Source organism: Marmota monax, unplaced genomic scaffold (genome assembly GCF_021218885.2).
Source record: "Marmota monax isolate L192 unplaced genomic scaffold, Marmota_monax_Labrador192_F-V1.1 WCK01_AAM20220418_F8-fsc00018, whole genome shotgun sequence".
NCBI lineage: Eukaryota > Metazoa > Chordata > Mammalia > Rodentia > Sciuridae > Marmota > Marmota monax.
The window spans coordinates 6,364,274-6,375,605 of NW_026692201.1; the positions used below are offsets into that span (position 1 = coordinate 6,364,274).

General features: G+C 36.3%; 1 protein-coding gene and 1 non-coding gene across 6 annotated transcripts in view; both read right to left on the reverse strand.

Annotated features, from left to right (window-relative positions):
* Ap3b1 (adaptor related protein complex 3 subunit beta 1) overlaps positions 1-10,916 on the reverse strand; it is a 244,997-nt gene extending 234,081 nt beyond the window's left edge. For 2 of the 5 annotated variants that reach the window (XM_046427561.2, XM_058574270.1), the window contains exon 1: positions 10,647-10,915. In XM_046427561.2, the coding sequence (XP_046283517.1) occupies positions 10,647-10,774 (128 nt within the window). In that variant the 5' untranslated portion in view covers positions 10,775-10,915. Of the gene's footprint in view, positions 1-10,646 lie in introns of all 5 variants that reach the window. The other 3 variants (XM_058574276.1, XM_058574281.1, XM_058574273.1) reach the window with 3 other exon arrangements.
* On the reverse strand, positions 9,631-9,714 carry Trnaa-ugc (transfer RNA alanine (anticodon UGC)). The gene has a single exon. It is a non-coding gene; the product is annotated as a tRNA-Ala (tRNA).
* Positions 10,917-11,332: the final 416 nt, after the last annotated feature.

Genomic DNA, 11,332 nt, shown 5'->3' on the forward strand with positions numbered 1-11,332 from the left:
TATTTGCTAAATATTCTATAAGGAAAGAGGATATTATTCTAGTGATTCTCCTTCTCTCTTTATTGCATCATTAATTTTTCTTCCTCTATATCAATTTCTCCCATCTGAAAAAAAATCATTTGACTTCCAGGTACAGCTCCGGGTACAGCTCGATTTCTTTGCTCACTATACTAGAACACATACCAACTACAATTCCTTTTTTTCTTTCTCTCTTGAATCCACTCATCAGGATTTCAGCCCCACATTGCACCTAAAATGCTTGTCAAGGTTAGGGAGTCTAGTCTTCCACATTGACAAATCTAAAACTCACTTCTCAATAATCATCTCATTTGACCAAATAGGGTTAGGGTTAGGGTAAGGGTAAAGATTAAACAGCAGAATACAAAAGACAGGGACTAAACAGAAAACAGGTAGTAAAATGAAAGACCTGAATCTAATGATGTCAATAATTACTTTAAATAGAAGTAATTTTGATGTTCATGATTAAAAGAGATCTTCAGATTGGATGAAAATATCAAGGTACAGCTGTATGTTCCCTAAAAGAAATTCAACATAAAGGCTTAAATTGTAAGGGTAGAAAAATATATACCATGAAAACATAAAAAAAAAAAAATGCTTTAGTGACTATTCAGAGAAAGTAAACTTTTGAAAAAATAATATAAGGATAGGATGAACCTTACGTAACATTAAGGATCATATCTCAAAAAAATGCTCTTAAATGTGCATGACAACATGGCCTTAGAAATGAAGCAAATATAAAACAACAACAGCACAAACCTGTTAAAACTGAAAGGAAGGCTAGACCAATGCATAATTGGAAAGTTCATTATTGTTTTCTTAAAAATCAGTAGAATAATGAGACGGAAAACCAGTGAGGATATTGAAGACTGGAATAATATCAGCTAATATGACCTAGTTGACATTTATAGAACACTTAACCAACAAGAGCCATATACGCATTCTTTTAACATGCAGGATAGACAATGTTCAGGCCGTATCATCAGTCTAAACATTATTACCCTAACACTCATCTGACCCAATCACTCCAGGAAAGCCCCAGAGCTTCATACTCTTGACCATTCCTCTTTCTGCATTCACCCTCTTAGTATCTCATCCCATCTCACAGTATTTACTACCATCTACAACCTAATGACTTCCAAATTTATATCTCTACCCTTACTCCTCCCATAAACTCCACACTCCCATAAGCTACTGCCTATTTAAATCTCTACTTGGATGCCTAAAACCATTTCAAACTTAACCTGCCCAATCTCCTGGTCCCCTTCTCTCTTTAAAAAAAAAAAAAAGTCTTTGTATAATCTTCATTTTAGTAAATAGCAATTACAAACTTCCAGCTATATAGAACACTGTCCATCCTTGATATCTATTCTCTTGAACATATATCATATCTAAATCATCGGCAAATCTTGTTAGTTCTACCTTCAATACATACCTAGAATTCAACCACTTCTATCCAGTACCATCAATCTGATCCAGCCATTGTCTTCTCTTCTCTATGCTTCAGCACCAGTCTCCTTGCTGGTCTCCCTGCCTCAGATCTGCAGTCTACTCCTAGTTCAGGAGGCTAAGTAGTCCTTTTAAAAGGTAAATTGGGTCATATCACTTCTCTCCTCAAACTCTCCAATGAAACCCCTTCTCACTAAGGGTAAAATCAAAGTCCTTACACTGATTTATAAGGCCTACACAATCTGGTCCCACCCCACCCCTACCTCTCTGACCTCATATTCTATCAATGTTCCACTCTTTGTTTATTCCAGCCACACTGGTGTCTTTGTGGGTCTTCCCACAGGTCAGAAATTCTCCTGCCTCAGGGCCTAAGCACTTGCTATTCCTCCTCAATGGACACTCTTCCTCAGACATTTACATGTCACTCCCTTATCTCCATTATCAAGCTCTCAAGGGTATTTCTCTATACTATTGCAAACTCCAACCCAACCTCCACCATGCCTATCTTACTTCCCCTTCCCCGCATCTCTAGCATTTTATTTTTCTCCACAGCATTTCTTATCATTGAAGGCCCATATATTGATTTATTTATTGCCTGTCTTCATCATACTAGAAAATAAACTCCAGGAAAGCAGCTTTCCACTAATTAGTCCCCACCATCAAGAACAGTGCCTACACCTGGCACAGTGGTGCATGCCTACAATCCCAGCTACTCAGGAGGCTGAGGTAGAAGAATCGCATGTTCCAGACCAGCCTGGGCAACTTGGCCAAACCATCTCTTAAAATAAAATGAAAAGGGCTGACGAATGGTTCACTGGTAGAATGCTTGCCTAACATCCATATGATCCTGGGTTCAATCCCCAGTATTGGGAGGAAGGACAGGGGATGGGGAAGAGGCAGTGCCTACCATGTAGAAGGCATTTCTATTTGTTGAATTAATTACTTGTATAATATTTAAAGTTTCTGAAATATATATGGCATACAATTGGCAATTAATAGTTACTGATCACATTTTAAATGCCCATTCTGCTTAAAACTCTCCAACAGCTTCATTTCTCAGAGCAAAATAAAAAATCCTTACAAGGCCATACATAATCTGGCCCCCACCTTCCTCCCTGCTCCTGACCTCTCTGCCCTCATATTCTAATTTCCTCCCCATCCTTCATGACCATATTCTTAATCTAGGTTTTAAGAAACATGGAGAAAGGCCATTAAAAAAGAAAGCTAGGTGATGCATATATAGTTCTGCCAAGCCATGATTGTGGAACCAGCCATATTCTCAGTTTCTTGTCCAGCTGCCAAGCCAGCTCACTCGACTGAAGGATTAGACACTAGCCTTCAATTAGGGCATTGGATATTATCAGTTATACAAATAATCAGCCCATAAATGAACAGACACTGACTATAAATTGTTCCTTTTTATAGATCTATAAACTCTTTCCATCTGATATGCTAAAGTCTTCCCTAAATACACAACCAACATTATTCATAATATGAAATACAGGAAAATTATTTCCTTCCTGATTATTCTACTTTGGTGTCTTTACTTTAAATTTTGAATTTGGACTGCAGGCAATTTGTTTTTATCAGTAGTTCATTTATATACACAAGTGTAATACTGTCAAATTATTTCACTATAATACATTTGTCATCCTATGAGAGTTTGCAACTTTACTGCAGTAAAAAAGAACATTTCAACAAACCATCTGTCTGCTTTTTTGCTTTAATCACCAACTCTAGTAATGTTGCTCCAAATTTTAAATTTTTAAAAATAACATAGTATTTCACATCTTGTAATTTAATTGCAAGGATGGAAACTTAAGCATTTCAAATTTCCAGAAATTTCAGTCATCTTAAAAATATCATACATCAATGGATGAATATTTTCTTGGCTGAATATTTAAACAAAATGTAAAGTAAGAACTGACTTTCCTCAAAGAGGAAATGCAAGCAAAGCAAAATAAAATGAAACATTCTGAAAAACAGAACTCTGCTTATAGGCATACTTCATCAAATAAATAGTAAAATCTTATTTAATGTGATGTTTATTTCAAGGATTGAATAGTCTTATAAATGGAATTAGGACTGAAATGACAATCCTAAATCATCTACTTAAGAATGCACTATGGATACCAGTATACCGTTTTTTCTTTTGTTAGCAGCTTTCTTGGAACAAATGTTGACATTTACTTAGTAAAAGATCAAGAAAACATTAAATTGCTTAATATACAATGACACCTCTGTAGATTAAAAGGTAGGATCCAAGTTAAACATACAGCGAGCAAACAGGATGTGTAGACCTAGATCTAGTAAACATAAACTTCAAAGAGCTAAACAATTAATAAGCAGACCAGTTACCAAAACTGGAGTTATTAGAACTCAAGGGATTTAAATCTTTGAAATTTAGATGATCATACATACAACAGTATCTTCAGAAATCAATGGTGGCGTGTATTTTCATACCTTCAACCCTGGATAGCTGAGCACAAGAAAAAGGAACTCATTCACCTGTGCTTTTTCATAGCATGCTTATAACTTCTGGACCAATTAGCTGCAGGATGGTAGTATATCATCATACAACAGGAATACCAAACTAGGTTTTCCTTCTGTACCAAACAGGTTTACTGCCATTGAATCAGTCTTGTTTCGTTTTTTGTTGTTATTTGTTTGTTAACTTTTGGAGATGCTGGGGATTAAAACCAGGGCCTTGTGCATGCTAAACACAAGCTCTTCCCCTGAACTATAACCCCAGCCTTCAATTTTTAACAACACTGGCCTAGACAGTTAATGTGCTGGAATACAAACAAGGAATGAAGTCAGAGGACCTAAAAATATTGGTTAAACAAAATTATGAACCAAATACTTTCCTAGTCACCTTCATATAAATTATACCATTTAATATAAAGATAATGTGTGAAAGAGATATTTCTCTACATGAATATTCAGCAAATTTTCATTAACTAGATAACCTTAAAAAAACAGAATAACTCAATGAGGTGAAGGCATCAATGAAAAATACTAAGTTAAAAAAAAACTGAACAACTTGAAACAACAAAGAAATGTTAAATGAGAAAATAGCAATATGGGTCCTAATTAAAATTAAACATCAATTAAAAATGGGGGGGCAATCACACAAAAAAAAGTTTAGAACCTCATCATGAGACACAATGACTCTTTGAAGTATGTCAAAAATAATGCATTACTATAAGTACTGACACCTGAAATTATTTTATCTTTATTGTGAATAAAGAATATTCAAAGAACATCCTCTAAATGGGTTAATGTCAGTTAGCTGCATTTCTATATGCCTTCTTTCTTATTTAATCTTTTTTTTTAGTTGTAGATGAACATAACACCTTTATTTTATTTATTTTTATGTGGTGCTTAGGATTGAACCTAGTTCCTCACACATGGTAGGCAAGCACTCTGCCATTGAGCTATAACCCCAGCCCCCTGTATGCCTTCTTGAAAGATAAAGTAGTAGAGTTGCTATAATTGTATACAAACGACACACACATGTAATCCTTCTACTGGACTCCACTGAGAAACTAAAGGCTAATGGTAATAAAGGAATTTTCAAGGCTGATATTGTAAAGTTGATAATAAATTAAATTTCGGTTTAAAAATGTTAGACTGGGGACTGGGGTTATGGCTCAGTGGTAGAGTGCTTGCCTCCCACATACAAGACCCTGGGTTCGATTCTCAGCACTGCATAAAAATAAATAAATAAATAAAGTTTTTAAAAAATGTTAGACTGATATAATGTATCTACTACAGGAAAACATACAGCTCTTTGTGTCTAAACCAGATATGTATATCAAAACAAATGAAAACTCCACTCCAATTTCAGCATGGAATAAAAATGCTACTTTATAAGGTGTTTCAGAAGCACTGCATTGCTAAGTAACTGTTTGCTAATCTTTTTATTGTTAGACCCAAGAGCCTCTTTTAGCCTTCATTCTATTTACCTTCATTTTTTACAATTCCTAACACAACTGATCATTTCCTCCTAAATTTCCTGTTAGCTTCTCCTTTTTTACTTTTTTATCTTTTTCAATGCCTTCTTTTGACTTCCTAACCCTCTGAGCACTGGCTCTTTCCTAGTTCTTCCATTCAAGTTACATGGGTTTTATCTAGACTATTTTATCTTCTAGCAAGTTCTCCCTGGTGAGTGAATCCATTCCCATGCTTTAATTCTTACCTGCTATCCTAAATATCAAGCTCTAAATCTCTATTTCATTTGAACTTGCACTTTCTTTTGCAACTCTCCTAGTTTCAACATCATTTTCCTCCATGTGGAAAAGTCTTCTTAGCTTTAGTATCTAAAATATTACCCCCTCAGTGAAATTTCCTCAACTTTCCCATATAGTTAAAAATATTCTAGTTTAGAAATCCTCTCCAAGTAGGCAAGTATTATCAGACCCTTTCTAGAAATTAAAAAAAAAAAAAAAACAGACTGAGGAAATTAAGCAAACTGAACAAGGAAACATTACTATAAGTGGAAAACATTACCTTAAATCTAGATCTTCTGATCCTAGGTCCAATACTCTACTACAACAAGATATTCTCAAAACATTTATCACAAGGGCTGGGCTTATGGCTCAGTGGTAGAGCACTTGCCTCACATGTGTGAGGCATTAGGTTTGATCCTCAGCACCACATAAAAATAAATAAATAAAATAAAGGTATTATGTCCATCTACAACTAAAAATATTTTTGGAAAAAAAATATTTATCACAAGATTACAAAATTGGACACACTGGCATTAGGTGCATTACATATTTATAATCATTGTGTCTTCTTGTTGAATTGAGCAGGCAGAGGAAAGCTGGATAATGATTACCAAAACACAGGTAAGAGGGAGTTAAGTTCTTAGTGTTCCCCAGCATGGTGAGCTGATTATAGTTCACAATAAACTATTATATACTTTATAAAGAACTAGAAGAGAGAAGCTTGATGACTCAAACATAAAAAAAATGATAAGGAGATGGAAATGGTAATTAAATGACCTGATCAGTACATGTTTTGAAACGTCATACTATATCCCATATGTATTTACAATTATTACATGTTTATCAAAAAAATTAAATAATGCCTTAAACTTTTAAAATGAGTTAAATAGGGCTACAGTTGTGGCTCAGTTCCTGGCACATATGAGGCACTGGGTTCAATCCTCAGCACCACATAAAACTAAATAAATAAAATAAAGGTATTATGTCCATTTATAACTAAAAAAAAATTTTTTAAATGAGTTAAAAAGAGAAATTCAGTAATATTATTGCTAAGAAAACTGATTAGACTCATCTGTTTCTTTCCAGAAATTATTTCCTAATTAAATGTTTAATTCAGAAAAAATTAAAACTATCTTTTTAAATTATACACATACTCCCAAATGGGTTAAGATAAAAGAGGTTCTTCTTTTATGATAGAGAAGGAAAATAACTTGGGAAAAACTAAAAGAAATAAAAGTTTAGAACATTCTAAAAAGAAAGGAATATGAAAAGTTAGTTCATCACATTTAAATTGAAGAAATTATAAAATCTCAAGCCAATAAACTAACACATTTAAAATGAGGAAGTAAGCCAATAATCTAATACATGGAGTTAATTAACCAATAAATGATGTATGAGATCTGTTTTCATAAAATCTTCTAATTCTCCTAATTCTAGTTTTTTTTAAAGGTAGAAAAGATAAATAACACTGGTAAATAAAATTATATTCAGAAAATAAATTAGCCAGATGTAGTAGCACATGCCTGTAATCCCAAGCATCTCGGGAGGCTAAGGCAGGAGGAATGCAAGTTCAAAGCCAGCCTCAGCAACTCAGCAAGGCCCTAAGCAACTTGGCAAGTCCCTATCTGAAAATGAAAAATTTTAAAAAGAGCTGTGGATGTGGCTCAGTGGTTAAGCACCCCGGGTTTAATTCTAGGTACCCACCCACCCAACACACACACACACACACACACACACACAAAATCATTAATACTGTGACTAGGAAGTGACCAGGCATTGTTGAAATAGTTAGTGAAAGAACAATTAAGCCAAAGAGCACAACAATAGAGGGAGTTCTGGAGTGGGAACATCTACATTTTACAGCCACTGTGGAAAAGACTTGTTCAAGAGATTCATCAATGGTAGCTGAACACAGCAGTGAAGAATTTAATAAGAAGCAAGATATCTGTATGGTCTCAAAATATCTTCCCACAAAGAAACTTGGGGAAAAACTAGTAATGATACTGTAGAAAAAATGGATGTGTCCTTGACTGGGAAAATTAACAGCAGGAAGATAGGAGTCCTGTGTCTCCAGCTACAATAGTTTGAAACCACCTGTGGTAGAATTTCAACTAGAGGCATACAACTTAAATCTAAATGTGGGAAGCACCAGCAAACCCAAATTGACTCACATGCTATAAAATAATAGCTTGTATTCTTTAACATATCAAGATCATGAGAGGCAAAGAAAGGCTAAGGAAATAGTCCATACTAAGGGAGATTAAGATCTTTACAACTAATGAGATATAATTTTGGACTGGATTCTATACTAAAGGAAAAAAAATACAAAAAAAAATAAAGACTTTGTTGGAACAAATGACAAAACTGGATTACATATTATAGTTTGTACTGATGTTAAATTTCCTGAATATATTAGTGCCAAGGGTATGTGAGAATATTCTTATTCTTAAAAAAATACGCACTGTAAAGTTCTAAGGGTAAAGCAACATGAACTACAATTCTGCAATGATTCAGAAGAAAATAAGAATGTATGTGTTTGTGTGCATGTGCAGGGAAAAAGAGAGGAAGGAAGAGAGAAACAGAAGTATAGCAAATTTTTAAAATTTGTTGACTTTCCATGAAGAGTAGTTTTCTATACTATAATTGCAACTTTTTTAAAAACTTGAAACTACTTCAAAGTAATACATTAAAAACTAGAGCACATAACACAGTTTTGCTTACATAAATTTTGTCATTTGATTTTTGAATGAGAAGTAGTATCATTAATTTTATAAATGAGGATTATGTAAGTTCAAGAGAGACAAAGTGATCACTTCCAGAACAGGAGTCTCCTTGTTTCTTGTATAACTCCATTAGATTGCAGCTCAATGGCCAAAATGTTTCTAATTCCTGGAAGATTAAGGTTATACAGCTATTGTAAATTTTAAACTTTTTATTAATTTTTTTATTGATATGACAGTGGAATGCATTACAATTCATATTATACATATAGAGCATATTTCTGGTTGTATACAAAGTATATTCACACCAGTTCATGTCTTCATACATGTACTTTGGCTAGTAATATCCATCACATTCCACCATCAGTAAATTTGCATTCCCTAATAAAAGCACCATAAAGTTCATGTAGTTAGCATATCCAAGCACTTGAGAGAACCGGCTTAGATTAGAATGTCTGGGTTCAAATTCAGGGAACTCTGTGATCTTGGACAAATTAACCATTGTGCTCCAACTTCCTCATTTGTAAAGTAGAATCAGAGAAGTATCTGGTAACTGCCCACAAGGTTGTTAAAAAGACTGAAGATCTGGGATGTAGTTCAGTTGCAGAACACATGCATTTGCGAGTCCCTGGGTTCAATCTCCAGCACCACAAAAGAAAAAAAGAAGATTGACTATGATAATAAATGTTCAGAGGTGTGTACAACAAACACTCAATGTCAGCTCTTTTTATTTCAAATCCAATCTCATCAGCACTGGTCAAAGCCATGCATTCTTTTCAAATCAGGCCCAAATCTGACAAAATCTAAAAGAAAAACTTCTGAGATGTTGACAAACCATAAAACTAAACTAATTATAAGCAAATCACATGCAAAATAGACCAATGCGGATTGACAGGTTAATTTAGCAGTTGAAACATTTTGTTAGTAGAAATGTACACTTACAATAAGCTCCTTGTTATATTAATTGCTAAACATCTAACTGCACAGAATGAAAAATGAAATGAGTTATATTACTTTTAAACTTTTCTAGCCTGAGAATAATGAAAAACTAAAAAAAAAGACTGAATTTTATATACTTTATATAATAAGATTTCAGCCATCTTAATGCAGTCAAAATTTAATCCCAATTTCAACTGCCAACACTTCCCAGAGTACCTTTTCTTTTCTTTTTTTTTTTTTTTTTTTTTTTTTTTGTGTGTGTGTGTGTGTGATGCTGGGGATTAAACCCTGGGGATTAAACCCAGGGCCTTGTGCATGCAAGGCAAGCACTCTACCAACTGAGCTATATCCCCAGCCCCTGTATCTAATCTTTAGTTAAAATTTAAGTTAAATTTTAATCATACCCTTCTGACGCCTTCAAAGCTACCAACACAGCTGCTTTACCTTCATTTAGCATTCCAGTGACAACCTACTATGTGACCATATTGTTTAGTACTGAGAGATTAAAAATAAGAAAAAAATGTATAAGAAATTACAAAAAGATCTAAACAAATTTAGGGGAGGGGAGGTTCACTCCTGGGTCCTACTTAAAATGAACTTAGTTAGGTTTTTACAGAACCAAGTGTACATTGTTTAGTGTTCGTAAATTCACATTTTTTTTAATTTTAGGATGTGTTCACTATAACAGTCTTCTTAAACATCCTCTACTCACAATCTTATTTTGTTTTGGAATAGAGTTTTTTCATCTGTGGTGCAAAAGATAGTGGTGGCCTTAATCAGTTTGCACACTGATAAAAGAGCTTAAAATCACCTCTTTGCCCCTGACATTCCACGGTCACGGAATACTTTCTCATAAGCAATACTCCCACTCCCTCTCTCAGTCCTCCGCTCTCTTCATCCTAAATAAGCGACTTTTTCGATGTCAGATCCTACAGACATTAAATTAAGTACAAGTTCAAAATTCAGACTTCCATGACCCTGCGGAAACCAACTCAGCGGTTCTGGGGGTGTGATCCACACTCATCAACTGGTGGGTTTTGTTTTTTTGTTTGTTTGTTTGTTTGTTTCACTGAAGTTTGAAAACTAGCGGACACGCCCACACCCACGCACCCCAATTGCCCCAACATCTCCCACCACCCCAAACCCAAGCCCACCCACCAACAGGAAACATTCCCGACCTGGTCTCCGGGAGACCCCGGCCCTCTCCAGGTAACCAGAGCCAGGTACCCGCTCCTCCAGGGCGCTGGGTTCCTCCACCCTGCCCCTGTACCCCAACCTTTCTCCTCACTTCTTCAAATCGCTGCTAAAGAGGCCGAAGGCGCCGGAGGGGGAAATGGTTGAGGTCGCCTCCTGACCCAGCTCCGCCGTTTCCCCACCTCCGGACTGCTCAGTGTACGCAAAACTGTTGCTGGACATTGCCGCGGTGCTGGCGGGCGTCGGGTTAGTCCTGCCGGGGGTTCTCTCCGAAGGGCTCCAGTCCCGAGGACACGGAACAAAACTAGTTCTCGTGCGGAGGGGCGCGCGCAGGCGCTTCCGGGCTCGTCACGGCTCCCGGAGCCACCGGGCGGTCCACCCCCTGCGCATGCCCAGAGTAAGAGCTGGCCAGAACCCACCGCGGGCCGCTCCGGGCCTGCCTGGATTTTCCTTCTCCGGATTTTGGAGGTAGCCGAGAGGTTGGGACCCGGGTTTCGGCTCAGGCTGGCCTTGGGCTTGCAGAAGACTTGACTTGTGGCCCTTAAGTAGGTGTTTTAATGGAGACGGAGATCCCCCAGTCTGCACGGCTCTTTGCTTGATTTCTGCCGTAAACCAATAGCTTTCAGATTTCTCCTGAAACACCAGATCAACTTTCCTAAACCCATCACGATTACTTTTCCTTTTGGTGCCTCTCCCTCTAGTCAGAGCTGCCTGCTGTCACACACGCCCCACGCAATCTATAGGCTAGACCTTAAGGATACCCCTCCCACCCCGTCCCGA